Source organism: Antedon bifida, chromosome 7 (assembly GCF_963402885.1).
Source record: "Antedon bifida chromosome 7, ecAntBifi1.1, whole genome shotgun sequence".
NCBI lineage: Eukaryota > Metazoa > Echinodermata > Crinoidea > Comatulida > Antedonidae > Antedon > Antedon bifida.
The window spans coordinates 24,817,644-24,838,565 of NC_136232.1; the positions used below are offsets into that span (position 1 = coordinate 24,817,644).

Sequence of the window (20,922 nt, forward strand, 5' to 3'; positions counted from 1 at the left end):
CAAATATGTGAAATAAATAAAATGGCACAGCATTGCATTTATACTACTGTATTAAACTGTAGTGAAATTTTGATTTTATTGGCAATAGATAAATAAAGTGTATTTGCACTGTTATAATTTGTACTGGTATGGCAACTGCTGGTAGGAAAATTAGAAATAGTGGTTGCATGTACATGTGACCTGGACTATTTGTACCCAGCTTGGTGAACACCGGTTGGTGCTGAGATAATTGGTATGTGATTAATACTATGCTTTAATGTATTGTCTCAGAGGGGCCTTACCACGGCTCTATCATCCCCTGTCCTTTCTGCGCTGTCCTAGCCCAAGTTCAAGTTTCAAGTTTCAATAAACATTTATTTAAAGATGGTCATTACAAATAATATATAACAAACAATATTTCAATACCTTCTTAGGGATTAAAATTATAAGTTATATCTATATAAGATATGATTGTGTCCCTCCATCTGCGTTTTTGTCTTCCCCTTCTTCTTTTGCCAGTTCTGCCAATCTTTTGGTCCATCTGTTGTCTTATCTTCTATCTATGTGACCTTCCATCACCATTTAGTTCTTTTATCGTCCCTTATATCTTTGACTTCAGTGAATTTTCGCAGTGTTTCAAATTTTTTCTCTTAATGTGACCTCAAACATTTGTCTTTCCATTTTTCTTTCCATTGCTTTTTCCATTTTTCTTTCCATTGCTTTTTCCATTGCTCTTTCCATTTCTCTTTTCATTTTTCTTTCCATTTTCCTTTCCATTTTTTTCCATTGCTCTTTCCATTTTTTTTTCCATTGCTCTTTCCATTTCATTGTCAGAAGAACCTGAATGCCCTTTACTAATAGAGGTAATTAGTTACTTTGTCATATCAGGTAGTTTAGTTAAATTGACTACTTTGATGTATTTTGGCATCAATACATTATAGGTCTCAATCAAATTTGATATTCCAAATGAAAGATGTTAAATATGCTTTTGACATATGCGACTTTTCTGAGTAACTCAAACGAGTTTATGTACAGTAATGGAAGATGTTGATGACATTCCCCTAAGTTCAACGAGTTACGTTGCCTCAGGAATCTATCATCGGCCTTTGATTTGTGGCGATCAAATACAAGACAGCAAAAGATACAATATTATTTTGTATGATATTATGCATCTAGTAATTTTATTGATCAAACTGTAAACCCTGTAGTTAACTCCGAGCCGACATCATCAGCCCGTCAGATGACCTTGGAGTGTCACATGATCAATCTACGCGATTACTCAATTTTCGTTATTACCATTCCACTTTATTCTTTTCCACATTAGCTTCTTTAGCTCTCAACCAGTTGCGAAACCGTATACTTAGCGCACGTTATTAGCCAATCACCCTCCAGCACAAGTTTAGTTTTGTAATTGGCTAAATTAACAATTTAAATTTTGATTGTTTAGCTGTAAACGTTTCCTTTTACAATGGCGGTACGCAAGAATCTTTGCCAATTTCTGATATGAAATTCTTTACAATATTCTATTTTAAATGATCGGTATTCTAGATTGAATTTGTGAGTTATATTTAATTCACAAGGGTGCATGTTTCTTTTCTTAGAATGGCATATCTAATTTACGATCTGAATATTTTAAAATTGTGATAAGGATAAACAGAAAGATAGGTAAAGAAACTGGGGCATTGATTTGGTTGTTATAATTACATTTGTACTATAGATCTACATTAATTGTCATACGCAAATTATCATGACGTATTGAATATTCTTTAGCAAACAATATAAACTGCTATCTTATAATAATCAACTGCTTAAAACCCCAGGAAAAACCCTAGAAATTTACATTTTCATCCACAAACAAATATTTACTAGTTCTCTAACTAGCAAAATAAGTAAGCAAATTAATTCTACAAAAAGTTGAATTTACAAAAATTGGCATATCAAGTATCTCTAAGTAAAAGACCCAAATTAAAATAAGCAAGAAAATATTCTTCTAAATGTATTTCTCTGTATGTCAGAGTAATGTAGATATGTTTATTTTCCAAATTAATTCAAATTAAATCAAATTTTTGCAAGACTGTAAAATAACTTTTTTTTCTCCAAAAATTACAACCAGCAAACAAATAGTTACCTGTGGCAAACATGGAAACTTTACAAGTTTGCTTAAGTGACGTTTGAGAGATTTTGATTAAATTGTTCAAACAAAACAGTCCTCTTTTCATTTAGTATACACTATAATTTTGTCTTGATAAAAGGTTTATATTGAGATATAATACATACAGTAGGTATACATATCAGGTATCTCTCAAAAACTTGGTTTTTTTTTTTACCTACAGCATTGTCATTTTTTCAGTAATTTGCCTTTGGATTTATATTATTATAAATATCTATTTTATCTAACATTATTCAGTGGATCCTCTGATATTTCTCTTGGTGTGTAGGATTGTTATCAAATTTCTACAAGTGACATTATCTTTATCTGGACACTTCTGGTTGTTCTCGTGCGTGGGATTGTTATCAACACCAGAAGGAGTCTCTTGTAATTAAAGTAAACTTCAACAAGTGACAAAACTTTACCTGTCTTCACGTTCTTTAGTAAAGTCATCAGTCATTTCTTGCGAATAAGTACAGTAATAAGTACAAGTTGACTGATAGGCGAGTAAAGTAGTGTTTGATTGACAGCTTTTTCGAATGTGCTGATTGATGGGATAGATAAGTGGTAAATGATTGGCAGCCGATTATATGTGCCTTGCGGTCTCGTTTACAACCGACAGATAAAAAACATGCCGAAATTTTAAAACCACGCTGCCGAATTAATAGGTCCAAATTTATAATAATATAAGTTACAAAAATAAAAGAAAACTGAGGTCGCTGTGAAAATTGATGTTCTGACCGTCCTACTTCAGGAATATAAAAAGGACAAAATCGATTTACAGCAAAATCTGATACTAGAGGCAAGATCACGTAGCATGATTGAAGTTATACCATTGATTTTGTAAATAGTATCTAAAAAACTTCATCTATAAAATTGGTTTTTCTCGTATTTACACGTATGTGAAATTTGTCTGATTTTTGTAATAAAACTGAATTATATTAGACTTGATTAAGATCACATGTTTTATAGGAGAAGTAAAATAAATCAAATTTCTAATAATTTTGGAAGGTTTTACTTGAAAATGTAAACCTAGGTGCAATAAAAATCTGTGTTGTTGATATTATATTATATTTGATTTGATTAAGGTTTTCATTGTTGGAATTTTCTTCCATAGTAAATTTATGAACTAGATTTTCTTCATAAATTCATATAATATGGACTGACTTTTCTATATATATATTCTTTTAAACAATTGGATGGAGTTATGACTCAACTGATACAATGTGAGGTATTTATTTATTTATTTATTTTTTTTTTTAAACACACTCTTGTTTATAACAAGACCAGCCAATTATGAGTGAACAAATATACCAATTAAAAAAAACACTGATAAAAACATTAAACAAAATGACAAGTTTTTACAGTCTTACAACATCAAATAAATATCAACCAAACAAGCATAGGACTCCACATCTTTTTTTTTCTTGAACAATTTGTTTGGTTCTAAAGGTTCTACTGTATATTATCGCAGTAACAATATTTTTAAACTAGTGTTGTATAAATGAGTTTGATCTAGTTACTGAAAATGCAAAAAGAAACACAAATGTAGTTTTACAAAAAGTCATTACAACTTAACAAGTATTGAATTTCATGATTTAAAACATTTGAATTTTTCTGCTTAACTTTTATGCTACATAAAATAGCAATTAAAGTGTATTTTCATAAAAATTCTGGTCAAGAAATAATCCATCCCTTCGAGTCAATGAACTGAACATCTAACTAAATGCGACGGACATCAGTGGACGTTAATTCTTTTGCAAGCATAATTAATATTTTTGTGAATAATTTCACACTTTTAAATTATGCATTTTTACTGTTCATACTTCTTAAATCTTTTTATTCTCCCTTGACTGCAGACTTTTATTAATGTTCTCGGTAATATTCATAAGTTAGCAACGAATGATTTAAATTATTTATTGGAAGATTATGCTTACAGCCAACATGTCCTCAATATTTCGTACAACAAAAGAAATTTGGACACCAAAACTACATTTTCATATACAATTTGTTATAAAAAAAATAATTAAAAATCAAATTTAAAAACAAAAGGATTTTGTTTAGTAAATATACAAATCTTATTTTGTGGAGAGAAAAAAAACCCCAACCGCTGGGTGCCTTCCAACAATTTTTAAATTTTTTGGAAAAAATTCCAGTTTTCGTGACTAGAATGGCATAACCTTATGTGATAGTTGTATATTTTTGTTTTTTTTCTTCACCATTACTTAGGCCTACTGTATGTTATTTTTTTTTCCTTCTTTTGTATTTAATATTTTGTTATATAATTATTTGTTATATTATTATTAGTTATTTTGAAGGATGCACCTTTGTACTATGTGTGCCACCCGGATCTAAAGGTGTAAATAAATGAAATGCATGGAATTCTGTCTTCAACAATTATATTTCCTTCACTTTAAACAAAGAAATATTCAATGTCAAGGATTCGATATCTTTGCACGAATAATCTTTATTTGATTTCTTAAATTATGCAAAATATGAATTTTTCATTTTCCCTTGGCTATGAAATATAGACTAAAAATATCATTAATATTAATACGATGTTATGAATAATGCAAAATATATATGACATATTAGACATTACATGAATCTATAAAATCTAAAATAACTATTTTGATAAGTTAGGAAAAGACATGTATAAAAGTATAGGCGATGTTTTAACTTTTACAATAATCTAAATTAAACAAACGTCAAACTACAAAAATGAATATAACTTTTTTTTAATATCGGTTTTTGATAGTTGCTTATAAACAAAAATGACAATGCAACTTAATTGTTACTAAAGTACAACCTGAAATAATTAACATTTTTATTAGGAAATGTTCTCTTTAACTCTTTCAGTACCTATTTCTATAACAGATTATTAATTCCTAGCGTTTGGAAGCAATGGGTGACAAGTATATGACTTGTTTAATAATTAAGCAGGGCCGTGAAATGTGTAAACTCCAGCAGTCTACCGAGGTTAGCGTATTAATGGATATCGTTTTCTGATAGTCCCAACGAGACCTTTTCCATCTAACCTTTTCTGTCTATATTCATGTGATATTCATCGATTTTAATTTGAAACGAAAATTTTAGATTTATATTGAGGTATTCATTCTGACGAATAACAAATCATATATTCAGATGCGCGTTTTTACAACTAACTGATTTATTGAGATTTAAAAACATTAATAGATCTATGGCCACTATATATTCACGATCACGAGAAGACAAGCATGGATCATATCTCTCGTCTGTTCATATTTATACTCTTCTGTGCAAGCTATGCTTTTTAAATGAACTCGTTCGATTATGAATATTATTACTTGTTAATTTTCCTGTTAGTATAATTAATTAAAATTGCTTAAAATTGATGAAGTTTATTTATTTGAACATTGGAATTTTAAATGGCAGTAGCTTTGGTCATCAGGCTAATGAAGAAAAGCACTTTAATTTCAATATCTAAGGAGAAATCCAATTAAAACAAATGTTAAAGTGTTTTTTCTGCTGATGATTTCAGAATTATATTCCATGAAGTAGGTTATTCTAGTATAATGGTTGCCATTTTGTGGCCGTTCCATGCGGTAGCTTATTTACTGTATTTTCTATAATTATGGCCATTTTGTGTCGGTTTCATGCATGCAATGCAGTACTTATCTACTGCACTTTAATTAATAACAGCCATTTTGTGTCCGTTCCATGCATACAGTGCTGTAACTTATCTACTACACTTTAATTAATAACAGCCATTTTGTGTCTGCTCCATGCATACAGTGCTGTAACTTATCTACTACACTTTAATTAATAACAGCCATTTTGTGTCCGTTCCATGCATACAGTGCTGTAACTTATCTACTACACTTTAATTAATAACAGCCATTTTGTGTCCGTTCCATGCATACAGTGCTGTAACTTATCTACTACATATTCACTAATAACATTGTATCCATACAGTAAAAAATAATATAGAAATTATAAAATATTTTTTTATTCAACTAGACTCATAGATTATTCTGCAGGGTTGATGCTCTATAAATAAAATTTTTCTTGCTGGAACATTATAAAGAGTATTAGTTGATTGACTTCTTGTATTTTGTAATAAATTTGGTGGAAATAATATGGTCGAAACGAGGGTTTTATAAAACTGAAAACTACAGAACCAGGTAACATTGGATACAGGTTACCATATACAACCAAACCAATTTACTCAACTCATTTAGTACATAGGATTAACACGTCGAATCTATGACAGACTGCGATGGATAAATTATTCACAATGTTGACAGTTACACATTACAGTCACATGATGACGCTACAACATACCTCTCAAGTTTATAACTTATTGATGATTATAAATATGTCACTTTGTATCTTTCATCGCGTTTTTTATGAGGCAATTATTACTTAGGATTTCACATTTTATAATAATGTTTTTGCTACGTTACTTTTTAATCATCGTGGGTATTTAGGTGCAGCGACGACGATGATTTCGACATGATCGGTGATCACGTCCACAGTATCGTATCCCGTGTTGGCCAATGCGTCCTTGGGTATAACGGGCCTATATCGGTTCTTTTCACCTTGTGGGTACTTGGGAATTTAGTAACTGTCGCATTTATTTTATATTTCAATTCTTTGGTAGCCATATTAGGCTATTAAAGAAAGGATATAGAAGTGGATATTAAACAAATAAAAAAGTAGTCCCATTTGTTCAAAATAACAGCCAACTTCTATTTAAGAGAAACACCTATTAAGAGGAGACTTTGTTGGGTCCAGACAGCGGATGTCTTTCTTTAATAAAGTGTTATTTTAATGAATGCAGAGATTGAAAAAGATGGAAAAATAAAGATACAAATAACAGCACCAAATGTAATGTAAAACACTATTAATTATTAAGGATTTTTATTATATTATATATCTTTTTTTTGTAGAAAAATGTATCATTGAAACACTATGCGAATTTTGAAATTCTGAATTTCTATTATATTATCCTGCGAAACACTGATTATATTTATTAAGAATCTTTTAATATTGTTTTTGTAGGGTTCTTTACTGATTCATGTTCCAGCTATGAGTGGGCGAAGTATGGACCAAGTGCTTGATGTCTTACAACAAAACAATGGGCCAATGGAGACGCGGGAAATAATAAAAGTTCTCGGTTTCCAAACGAAAAAAGAAGCCAATCAAATGTTGTACAAGATGCGGCAACGTGGCCAGATACAAAAAGTTTCAGAATCTCCACCTAAATGGGATGTAAAACAAGATGGAGTTAAAGAGAACAGGCCGGGTCAGAGTTCAGTGAGTTTTGGTGCTACGACAAACACGACAGAAGATGTTCATATAAGACGAAGTTCGTCCGGTTCGGATCGAGCTGATGGAGAGGTCTCCAGCAATGAAAGTAATGAAGAAAACAGTTCAAGTATCCCTCCAAACCCTACAACGGTTACTATGCAAGTTAACGATCAATTAAGCTGGAAACTCCTGTATTCATTATCGTCACAGACAGATTCAATACACGCCAACGAATTGGCTAAAGCTGTTGGCTTGCAGAGAAAAAAAGAAATAAATCCCACATTATTCAACATGCAAAGGCATGGACTTGTTAAAAAAGTAAAAGATTCCCCACCATTGTGGGTGATCACACCTTCCGGGAGGAAGCAAGTGGCAGCAGATGGCAGCCCTCCCACTGGAGAACTTCCAACATCGTTAAGAAATGGGCCGTTAAATTTCAATAATGGCTTTAGTCAGAGAGCTGGTTCCATATCAGTATCAGTTGCTACTTCAAGTAGTGCTCTGCACAGCCATGGAAACAATAACGTAATAATTGCAAGAGGCAGTAATCAGTTGATTCACGATTCTATGGAGTCTCCAGAAGAAAGTATAGAACAAAAGATTCTAGAAGCACTCAGTACGGTTGATACGATATCCACATCTGATTTAGTTCGTGCTGTTGGTCTGAACGTCTGTCGTGAAATCAATCCCACCGTGTATGGACTACAGAAGAAAGGCCTTGCTCGAAAAGTCAGTGAAAGCCCACCCACGTGGCAGATCACACCAGAAGGAAAGGCAACGGCAGAGGCAAAGTCTAATATGGCAGGACACCATATGGGCTCTGGTGGTCTTCTAACTGATGATATGTCAGTACCAATGGAAGTTGGAGAGATATCTATGGAAATTGATAAAGAACGCTTTGATTACACACAGAAGAATCCAATAAGCGCGCTGACCGAGTATGCACAATCTCGACAACTTCCACATGAGATTGCTCTTGTAAAAGAATGCGGACCATCGCATAATCCAAGGTAAGGGTTCCAGTTTAAACAATCCTTTCTTAAAAACAAAGCTTAATTTTGTTGCATTTGTGAAATGATGATGGTAAAACGAAATGGTCATTTAGTGTTAGATTGATTAGATTGTTGCGGAATATCCTGTCCATGTTTGTAAAGCTCTGTCTACACTATCAAACTTTATATGATAAAAAAATGTGATGTGCCCATATATGGACATGATGATGTCATATCACTACCGTATTAGAGCACGTCACACTTTTTGATAGTGTAGACAGAGCTTTAGACATGGTTGCATAATTATTATTTCTCAACCCAGCCTCTATTTAACAAAGCAGAGCATTAAATGTGTTTGCATGTGCCTGTCGTCAAATAACCATTTATTTGAAAATATACTGAAGTCTTGAGTGTTACTTTTAATACATCACATTAGTTGCAAAGTGATAACTGGTTTAATGGTGTTTTAGCACTTCAACCAGAATTCAGTCAACTCTCCCAATACCGGACACCTTCGGGCTGGCCTACTACTATGTCTGGTTTTCAAGAAAGTATTGTATTTGGAAATTTCTATTTTAATGGTAAAAATGAATGTTTGTACTTCAAGAAAAGTCTAGTATTGGCAGATTTTCCGGTTTTCATAGAGTCTGGTATTGGGACTGTATTTGAAACGTGCCCCATTTCTGATGCCAAACACCTGTAAATAATTTCAAACACTAATAACTGGTTATTTACTTGCAGAAAACATTTACTTGAGAAACAGTCCCTATGCAACTCTACATTAATCCCCATACAATACATGTTGTGTGTGGATTACCGTATATAACACTTAGCATAACACTCCTGGCAGCAAAACATATATCCTATTTCCATCATTTCTTCACTGTATACTCTAATGTACTTAACCTGTCCCCAAGTACAAACCTCATTTCGTTGCAAAGACTAGTTGTTTAATTATGTACAGGCCTAGAGCTATTACAATTTCTTTTGTCTTGATCTCATCGAGTGAAAGCATAAATTTATATACATTAAATTACCATGTTGTTCTAAGAAATCTGTGTTAAATTGTTCTAGTAGACGTCAGTAGATTATAGATAACTACAGTACAAATTTAGTGCAGCCATCCATAATTATTATTAAAATTTATTATTTATTTCCTTTGACTAAAAGTTGGATTTAAAAAAAAAATTATTTACCTGAAAAAAAAAATAAAGATGTCCTCCAAAAACATGAAAAATGAAGATTAATAAAATCAGACTTTAAATATAGTTATTTACTTCTGTAAAAAAAAAAAGAAAAAATTATTATTTCACTTATAAAAAGACAATCGAAATTGTTTAATTTTAACCAAACACCATTGTGATGATAATTTAAGTATTTTTCGCTTTAATTTACATTTTTTTCAGGTAAATCATTTTTTTTTTCTATTCCGTTTTTGGTCAACGTGAATATCTTTTACGTGATTAAAATGACATATTCAATGCAAAATTTGTAAAAAAAGTATTTTTAGGAGGAAAGTATATCTTTAATTTAAAGCTAAAAAATAGTCAACCAGTATTTCAAGAGACATTCCAGTCAAAGTACGCAAAATTAAACGATGACATTTTTAGAATTAATTTGTTCCGATAGTTTTCAATTATTTTTCATAAACATTTATAACATCCTCATTCACCTTTTAAACTTTAGATCGAAAAATAATTGTGTCTTTTTGATTTAGAAGGTAATACTGATAGGAAAATTATTGGTTCTGTTGGATTCTTTAAGATTTCGAAAAAAATTACTGCAATTCAGAAACCAGAACTTTAAAGCTTTGTCTACACTATCAAACTTTATGTGACAAAATGGACATGATGATGTCATATCACTACCATATTCGGGACGATCACTACCATATTTGGGCACATCACACTTTTTCTGTCAAACTAGTTTGATAGTGTAAATAGAGCTTAAGGAATATACTTTCATGCTACACAATAAATAAGCATAATTTTTATGTTATCAGATTCACATATCGTGTCAAATTAGGAGGCAGAGTCTTTCCTCCGGCAGAACAAAAAAACAAGAAAGAGGCACGACGCGAAGCGGCAGATTATGCGTTGCGTATTCTCATGAAGGAGGGCATGTACAAGCCAAAACGAAATGGACCCCCTGTTCTACAGGTAAGAATAATTGTGTTTTAAATTGTCTTATGTTTTTGTTTATAGCCGACGTCTGTCGTGAACGGCAATGTTATTTAGTTTTTACATTCATCTGAATGATGAATGAAACTAAGCCAGGACTGTTTTTAAGCACCTTGATTGGTCCTAACATTGATCAAGGGCTTCTCTCGTCCAGTGCCCACCTTGACCAGGGAAAATGCATGGGCCAATACGTCTGAGGCAGATACTAGTTCTTACTATTTATTCGTGAGGTATTATTTCGTTTTGTCAAGAAGTAAAATAAATGTTTTTTTCATTGGATTAAACAAATTTTCTGTTTACAAATTTATTATGTGTTTTTACAAATTGTCTTTCATATGTCTTGTTCCACGGTTCTGTTCCATGCTTTTGTTCCACGGTTCTGTTCCATGCTTTTGTTCCACGGTTCTGTTCAATGGCTCTATGTCGTTATTCCAGCAATATTTCATTTGGAATGGTTTAGTTGTAATTACTTTTAATAATTTATGTACTTACATTTTTCAATTTGATTTTCTTACACGTTAGAAGCTTAAATAAGTTATCATCTTGTGAAATAATCACATCGTAAATACTGTAGAGCAAATAAGTTCTTTTAATTTTGTCGCAATCCAGTTCTGTCCGTCACATTTTCACGGATATGACTCATTAAGCCGTGTCAAATTACCTAAGCTTTCTAATTTATTCATTGTTTAATCTTTTAATTATTCAAACAGGTAATTTCCAAATAAAAGAATCACTTCACATTCTCACGTTGTCAATCGTTTTTCACGGACAGCTGTTGATGCATCTGACACCTTTATAGATTCAACGCTTTAATGTTCGGCCCTAGACTGTCTTTTGTGGACAAAATATTCAGCCACATGCCTCTATCTACAACAGGCATATGTCGCGTGATTGAATCGTTTATCGACAATTGCGTATTTGAACTTTATTTTTTCCCAGATCATTAATATTTGGCAAATAAATAATTAATAATGGCATTCAGTCCGTAGGGAATACGTAACTACCGTTTGCTATTACAGAACTCGTTTTTTACAATGTACAATATAAGATTTGAAGTATACCAATTTACTATAAGCTGTTATATGAATAACGCAACAAGGTTATGGTTTGACACGGTATAGGTTCGCTGTTTATTATGAGCAACATACATTTTCAATAAATTTAATCAATTTTTAAATACAAAAACATTTGCATTAATTTAAATTTTATCGTCTTAAAAAATCATTAATAAAAAATCACAATATTATTGAATAATTACCAAATTACTGTCAGTGCTCAGTGAATAATAATAAACAATAAATATTAATTATTATTTTATTATGATTTATAGCAATTTCACCTGTATGAAGCTATGCTACAATGTAAAACAAGATTTTACGGTTCGTCACGGTGCAAGTCTATTAAATCAAATGTACAAATTGCATTAGGCAGTTCAATACATGCACTGTAAATCAAACATATTAAAATAAATTGAATTAAGTTTACTATGTAAGAAACATTAATATGTGTTTCTTAATTTATTTAGTATCCAAAGAAAAAATACAGTTGAAAAGTACAAACAGATACCAAGAGAGTTTTTAAGAGAAACTTTGCTCTTTGTGTTTTTATCAATACTTGTAACATGCTGTTCTAATTTTCTTTGTTTATCAGAACATTCAACTCGCTGAAAATTCCTTTTTAGTAAGCCTACGTAGACACATTCGAATTTCAGCCATCACCCGCATCTCTCCATCTGTTATTGTTTCATTTCATGTTTAGATTTCACCATCTGAAACTCATTAAAATCGATCAGAAGTCTGTTTCACAAAATTATTTAATTGCATTATATTTACTATCATTTTTGTATAATCTTTTATTATTTCATTAATTATTACACCTTTGGCCTCCCATAGGAGTAGCAGCTGTCATATACTTGCAATAAAAAATAATATACATTAATAAGAGAAATGTTTATTTTAATCTTTGGGCAAATAGTTACAGATGACCTGGCAACAGTTGTACCTTAGTATTGATTGTGATAAAATATTCATTTCAGTATCAAATATATTTTTTATAAATCATATCAAAATATTTTTCTGAAAAACAATTTTCGCAATAATAAAAGAGTTTTAACAAACTGCGGTACTGAAAGCTAGGGAATTTGTCAAAGAAATTCTTATGATTAATTTATTTCTAGTTCACATTCACTTTTTCTTGGAGAAATCTCATTCCGATTTGTCTATAGAAAATTGTTCTCACTTTTAGTATTGTTTTGTGGTTTTCCGGGAGGATAAGTTGGAATGACTTCAACGTATTGTTATTATGCTTCATGTATTATTGGAATTTAGCAGACAATTTTGCAAGACCCAATCCATCCCATGCACTATGTTTTGAAGTTGTTAGCTGTTATTGGACAGATCCCAAAGTATGGTTTGTTCTAGGCTTGGTGTTGGTCTTAAGCTCTGTCTACACTATCAAACTTTATGTGACAACAAAATGTGATGTGCCCATATATGGACATGATGATGTCATATCACTACCATATTTGGGCATATCACTACCATATTTTGGCACATCCCACCAGTTTAATAGTGTAGACAGAGCTTGGGATGAAGTTGAAAGCTTCACAGACCTAAGACAGCATCTTGTAAAGATTCACTAACTATAAATATGAAACTATTACTAACATTTTTTCTTGATTTTCATCATTTCAGCCGGTTGGGCCAAACTCAACTTTCTTTGACAAGATAGCTGGATTGGCTCATCAGAAATACAGCGACTTGGCAGCAGACATCCGAGAAAGTATTGGGGGTCGATCCGTAATCGCTTCCCTCATAATGCGTCGGGGCAACGATGATGATGGCGTGGTCGTTAGCTTAGGAACAGGTATGTTTATTTTACAATGACCCATCTTGTCAAAATTATTGGTGAGTTATCTCATTATATACTGTTGAATATATATTGACATGCATTTTTTTTAATGAAAATGGGAAAACAAATATTGAATTATAATAGAAAAAACAATTTATTATGCAATTTGGATTCATCTTCTACATTTGATTGTCATGTTTGTTTCAAATTGTAATCATTTCAGAATGTGTACGCACAGCAGAATTTTATTATATATTATCGGACATTTTATTTTTCTTCAAGTTATTTTTATATTTGATTATAAAAAAACATATTGTTCTCCTGTCATTCTCCCAATGGATAAATGTGATTTATTTTTTTATGTTTTTGTATTATTAATGTTATTTTTATGCTTGTTGCTTTGGAAAAATGAATTGTATTATAGTGACATGTGTATTTTAGAATTTGTGAGATTGTTACATAACGTGGCATAGATTAATGTTTTCTTTTATATTTTAATATCGCAAATAACAAGCTTACAGGTAGAATTTTATCACAAAATGTAACTTTATTTTCGCCATTTTAAATTCAATACAGTAGTAGCTAAATTTTTTAAAGCAGGTTAAGTTAAATTACAAAAACTGTCCTCTATTTTCTTATGTCATTCTTTGACCTTGAAACTTGTTCCGTTTCCTTTTGTACAATTCTTCTGTTGGTGCTCAAAAATTGAAACTTTATCACATATCTTAATAACAAAACCTAAAATATTAATATTTCAGTTAGGTCCCATGACATCTTGTTCTTATTTTTCATACAATTTTTCCTCATGAGTATTTGAAACGCTAGATGCTGACGTGTTCATATAATGAAACATCACACTGTACCTGAGGTGTCTGTAAGATTAACCGAAATAGGTCCACTCAATGCTAACCAGCAGTAACAGAAATTTACATTCCGGCATTAAATTTTGATGACATGATATTAGCATTGATGTGTTGAAATACGATATAAGGAAGCCGAGTACTTAACATTAATAGAAGCCAACTCACACCATTAACTTTGCATATGTTTAATTTATTTATTTGTCAAATATTTTTAGAGGCACATAGAAAATGAACATTTGAAATGGCAAAACAAGAGAATTAGTTCAAACTATCATTGAACAGGGTACACAAGTTCAATTGACTAGCCCAGACTGGTTTTAATACACGCTTGCCCGAACTGGTTTTAATTACACGTTTGCCCGGATTAGACACATTGCCCAGACTGGTTAAATTGTTACACTCTTGCCCAGACTGATTTTAGTACACACTCTTGCCCAGACTGGTTTTATTACACACTTGCCCAGACTGGTTTTATTATAAGTTTGCCCAGACTGGTTTTATTATAAGCTTGCCCAGACTGGTTAAATTGTTATATGCTTGCCCGAATTAATTTTGTTACATGCTTGCCCAGACTGGTTTTAGTACACACACTTGCCCAGACTGATTTTAGTACACACTTGCCCAGACTGATTTTAGTATACACTTTCCCAGACTGATTTTAGTACACACTTGCCCAGACTGATGTTCATTTCACACTTTCCCAGACTGGTTTTATTTGTGTGTTCCCAGGCTGGTTTAATTACTTGGATGTCAGACTGGTTTTATTACATGCTTGCCCAAATTTATTTAAACATACTTGCCCATATTGTTTTTTTTTTTTTTAAATAGATGTTCGCCCAGTTAAGCTGCTGCTACTGAGTATTAATTGTTATTGCATTTGAATTTTAAATGTAAAAACAACTTGCTGTATTCAACCACTTACATAAGTATGTATGTATTAGGCAAACAAAACCATAAATATATTATGTCTTTTCAGTAGTAAAGGCAAAACTAATTAACAATCACAAGAACTGAAATTAATCACTTATGCGACGAATGATAAATGTATTCTGTAAATAGTTGAACAGAAATGTTTGATCTGATTTGTACTTTACCTAATTTGACTATAAATCAAATTAAGTAATTCCACGGAGAACATTAACCTAAAATTGTGCTCAACAAATGTTACATTTTGCGAAACAAATACAATTACCTCCATTATTATTTGTGATAACTTACAAAACAAATTCTAGCTAGATTTATAGTTTCTAGTTAAAAGCCTGCGCCTAGGTTTATTTCCTTTTTTTTAGTATATTTACAAAAAAAATTAAGACAGATTATTACATATGGGTTCTGTTTTGTTAAGATGGATTGAAAACAAGGATTATCCTTGCTTGTGGAAACTATAAAGCTTTGTCTACACTATCAAACTAGTTTGACCAAAAAGTGTGATGTGCCCAAATGTGGTAGTTATTTGCTTAAATATGGTAGTGATATGACATCATCATCTCCATATATGGGCACATCAGATTTTTTTGTCACATAAAGTTTGATAGTGTAAACAGAGCTTTACTCATTAAGATGTGATACTAGTGGTAGTCACTGAGTTGTCATTAATTGTCCTGAGAGGTCCTCTAAGGACCCTCGGTAGCCACAGTGCATCATCTACCAGGATAAGCACACTGAGAGACAATCTCTTATTATTTTTAAATAGTGTACAAAGTTAAAATATAATAGTTAATTAAATCTCAACCGTAATAGTAATAGTAAATAACGATTATTTTATTTACCTGACGTTTCGCCAACTATATAATTAACTATTATATTTTAATTGGAATACCAACCGAATGAATCTTTTTAATGAGTGTACAAAGTTGTTTATCATGCACATGCATTTTAATATTCAGGACCAACAGCTTTACGTTCTATCCAAAGGATGAGACAGTGAGGGAAGCATCTTTCCCTAAATATACATAAAAGTCCAGTTTTTGGATAAAAACAAATTATCTTAAATTTAACAAAAACATTTAATTTTAGACTACCATTTATCATATGATTTTAGTACGCGACATACAAACAAGAAAAACATTCCAAAGCGCTGTACGTACAAACTGAGAAAAGAAACCTAAGTTATATAATCAAACTTTGAATAAACAAATTCAGGCTGTAATTTGTGTAATAAAATAAATCTGGGAATTATATATTGATAATGCGATCCTAGCGACAAGCACACATTTAACCTCAGACGTCATAAAACCCAGCCATTCCATTCTCCATAATGCCGTCATAAATGAGATCGACTTTTCGGAGCATCAAATGTATGTAATGAATTCACGTTAATAGTAATTGCGGAGTTAATTTAGTATAAGGGATAACACGGCATGAAGGAATACGCTTGCTTTAGGCAGATTATGAAGGCTATTTGGATACTTAAACTGGGCCTTTAGTTTCATCGAGAATAATTATCAGTTTGGTGATTATGTTATCTGGATCAACTGAATTACATTTACACTATTTTACCCTCCAATGCATTAATATCGTTTAGAAGATTCATTTGAAATTTCCGCACGTTTTGATGTATATTATCCTCAAGTAAAAGATTGTATATATTTCTCGCTCTTAACTAGTTTAACTTTTGACCATAAAAAACACATTCATTTTTGTGTTTAAAAAAGGTAAAATTATTTTACCAACGTTTGAATAACTAGCAAAGATAGCAACCCCAAATTGAGTAAACTGTTTTAAAATTTAGTTTAAATCTGTCCCAGTAAAATTCATTTTGATATCCCATTACCCACAATCCCTGATTACTCACCCTCCATACTCCTACTCTCCTTGGTGGTTCAAATGTAGTTTAAAACATTTCCAGTACAATTCATTTTGATATCCCATTGCCCACAATCGCTGACCGCTCACTCTCCCCACCCCTGCTCTACGGAGTGGTTCAAATGTAGTTATTCCCAGTACAATTCTGATCTTTTTGATCACCCAAATGAAAAATGTGTATGACAAAACAACCATACAAATTTTACAATATCTTATTTATATAGTAACTTATGTTGAAGTTCTTTGAGAGAGTTTTCTCACATGTGCCTAGAATTGACAACAACTTTATGTCCCATTTGAAGGATGAGACAATAGGCATCCTGCTACACAACGCACATGTAGGTTACAAGCATATGCCACCTCACGCACAAGTCCGATTCGTTGCCATTGTACCATCTTCAATCCTTTATTAAAGTTTACAATGGAAATCTGTCATATCTGCATTCTTGATGGTGGCTGTTCACAAGTTCACCAACATAGATGAATTATCACTAACTCTTTAATTAGTTATTAAAAAAAACATGTTTAAAATATGTTGTTTTAGTTTCATTGTTGCATGTCTTGTCGCATGTCCCAAATGTCTCCATAACTCACGTCAGCTGTTTGTATTCTTTATTGCAGCCTTTCTTTCCAACGATTTCTATCAAGCGAGAAAGTTCAATTATAGTTTCCAGATTGTATATAGCAAACATTATTATACAGTTGATTGTCTGTGCTGTATCATCATATGTAAAACACATGTGACGCCTGTATCATAGTCCCTAACCAAACCCTTAACTTAACCTTCCTTGATACAGGCACAACATGTAATACATATGAGATGCTGTATTTAGGGAATTGCCTGTAATACATAGTATTATCATAATATGTAGATACAGCACTATTAGAGAAAGAGATTATTAAAAGAGAAATATTTTTTTCATGAAGTGCTTTTCGAATAAACATTTTGAAACTTTGACCTTTGTTGTGTAGTGATATGATAAAACTTAAGAAGTTTATCATATGAAATAAAAATATATAATGATTTTTACTGAATTTGAAACAGAGACATCCTAGTAAAAATAATGCGTTATTAATGGTATTTGCAGGTAATCGATGTGTGACCGGCGATATGCTTAGCATGGAAGGTTTAACTGTTAACGATTCGCACGCAGAGATCATTACGAGACGAGCATTCATCAGGTAAGGCCAACATCCTACAGGGAATAACTGACCAATCAGCAGCTGTCTTATATAAGTGTTAGGGATTTCCCTAGGGTCCATTTCTAAAGGGACACATTGACTGTTTAAATTATCAAGTAATTGCAAATAATTTTTAGATATTCTAGACTCATTAGCTGTGACAATATATCATTGATAATCAAACCAATGAATTAACAGTACCCCTGTGAAATTTTTTTAATGAATAAGGTTCGTTTTATCCGGTTTATATTCTTCATTTATTTTAATCATAAAGTTTGATAATTGATTTTCAAAAATGACCAAACCATCATAAATTTGCAACCTATATTTGTCTTTTTATTTCTTGACAATCGGAATAATTTAAAGAATGAAACAACCTACATTTTTACCTGATTGTTTTTTTAGGTTTTTTTTCAAAATTCTAATAGATTTTTGTCCATTAGAGTTGATTTATTATTTGATATATAGTGATTTGTTCTGGTTGTGAACTTAACAATGAATCTTATATTCTGAAAAAAATAGTTGGATAATAAGTTTTCAATCATTAAAATGTGGAATAAAAATGTTCATCTCATGCATGCTGTATCTAACAGCATGGATTCACTACCAACCAACCAACTTTTTATCTTTATCATTAAAATTGAATTGTTTTTTAACAATCCATGCAATGTGCAAAGTATGTACATGGGACCAACGGCTTTGCATTCTAATCACCACAAATTGACTTCTTCATCAATACTTCTATGAATGGATGATTAGGTGGGAACATGAACGATAGTCATACCCAGTACCGTTTTGATCATACGATTACGATCAGGAAAAAACCTCACGAAGGTCAAAAGGATCCTTTAATAGAGGTCATACCATCTCTTACGGTCTTTAGCTAAATCTCTATGTCGCTCAGTGTTTTAAGCTTAAAAAATACTATACGTCATATCTCATATAGTCTGTTTAAAACATATTATTTTTTCAGGTTCTTGTACAATGAATTACGCTCATACCAGCAGGACCCGGAACAATCTATTTTTTGCCGGAAGCCCTCTGGAAAACTGGGAGTAAACGATGACGTCACGTTTCATTTATATATTAGTACAGCACCTTGTGGAGACGGCTCGCAATTTTCTCGCTCAGACACCGGACCAAACGTAGAAGGTCCTCCGGCCGACCTAGATTTCAGTGGTAAAGCGGAACACGTGGCGACACTTGAGAAGAGGAATCAAGGTTTATTGCGAACAAAGCTAGAGACAGGTATGAATATCAGACATTTACTACTACTATTACAATACCCCTATTATGAAATGGTATAACCTATGAAAAATAAACTCAAGCTTTTGGATGATGACTATGCATACATAAATGCCAGTATGCAGTCGTCCTCATACAGTGTTGATTTAAATATTCACTTGTTCGACACTTATCAAATTATAAACCAGGTTTAGTTTAGGTCCCAAAACTACACATAACACTATTCTGTATTGCAATTAAAAACATACAGTATAATATATATATGTTGATATAAAGTTATAAAGCGGTACACCACGTGTATATATAGTTCTGAAAAGATCTGTTTCTTGACGTTTCGATCAATACACTTTGATCATCCTCAGGAGTAAGAATGGCACAAACCTTCAAACAATATAATTATAATATAGTATAGAACTAAAATCTATTTGGAAATTGATATATTATACGATTTCTTTCCTCTTTTTTAAAGGAGAGGGAACCAATCCTATTGAAGGAGAGTACATGCAGACATGGGATGGCATTAACAGAGGAGAGCGTCTACGCACGATGTCATGTAGTGACAAAATTGCAAGATGGAATGTTCTTGGACTACAGGGGGCGCTATTGAGCCACTTTCTCGATCCAATATATATGAGTTCACTTACACTTGGTAAGATATTTTTTTGATATTTTTTTTTATGTGCAGTATAAACAGGCCCCTATCAATATTACTCAATATTTTCCCCCGAATAAATGTTTACTTAATTATACGCTTTATCTTCTTAGGCACACTTTACCATCATGGCCATTTATCACGAGCGGTTTGTTGTCGTTTACAAAATGTTCACGAGACTAAAAACCTGACAACGTGCTTACCACCTACTTACCGTGTCAGCCACCCGCTACTTGGACATGTCACGAAGATTGAGACTCAAAGAACCACCGAAAAAACTAAACAATACAGCATCAACTGGTTCTCAGGATGCGCAAAAGCCGAGGTCACAGATGGTACTAAAGGAAGGTCGGTGAACTAAACATTTTTGTTTAGTTTAAAGCTTTGTCTACACTATCAAACTTGTTTGACAAAAAAAGTGTGCCCAAATATGGTTGTGGTATGACATCATCATGTCCATATATGGGCACATCACATTTTTTGTCACATAAAGTTTGATAGTGTAGACAAGTCTTAAGATAATTGTGAACAGTGATCAATATTTAAATGATAACTGCTGTCCCTTCCTCCTAAAAAACAAAGCTGCATACCCACATGATTATTTGCATGAAAATCCAAGTTTGAGGGTGGGCTAATTGAGGGTGTGCTGAGGTGGGCATCAGTATAGTTTTATCAGTAATTAAAACGGGATAAATTAAGTATACCTTTTCTTATTTTAAGCCCAAAACTAATC

General features: G+C 32.2%; 1 protein-coding gene across 1 annotated transcript in view; it reads left to right on the forward strand.

Moving 5' to 3' along the window:
• LOC144848750 (double-stranded RNA-specific adenosine deaminase-like) overlaps positions 1 to 20,922 on the forward strand; it is a 48,424-nt gene that overhangs the window by 25,368 nt on the left and 2,134 nt on the right. The window contains exons 2-8 of the mRNA XM_078705643.1: positions 7,172 to 8,430; positions 10,415 to 10,571; positions 13,286 to 13,457; positions 18,199 to 18,292; positions 19,266 to 19,540; positions 20,007 to 20,186; positions 20,303 to 20,537. Coding sequence (XP_078561769.1) covers positions 7,199 to 8,430; positions 10,415 to 10,571; positions 13,286 to 13,457; positions 18,199 to 18,292; positions 19,266 to 19,540; positions 20,007 to 20,186; positions 20,303 to 20,537 — 2,345 coding nt within the window. The 5' untranslated portion in view covers positions 7,172 to 7,198. The remainder of the gene's footprint in view (positions 1 to 7,171; positions 8,431 to 10,414; positions 10,572 to 13,285; positions 13,458 to 18,198; positions 18,293 to 19,265; positions 19,541 to 20,006; positions 20,187 to 20,302; positions 20,538 to 20,922) is intronic.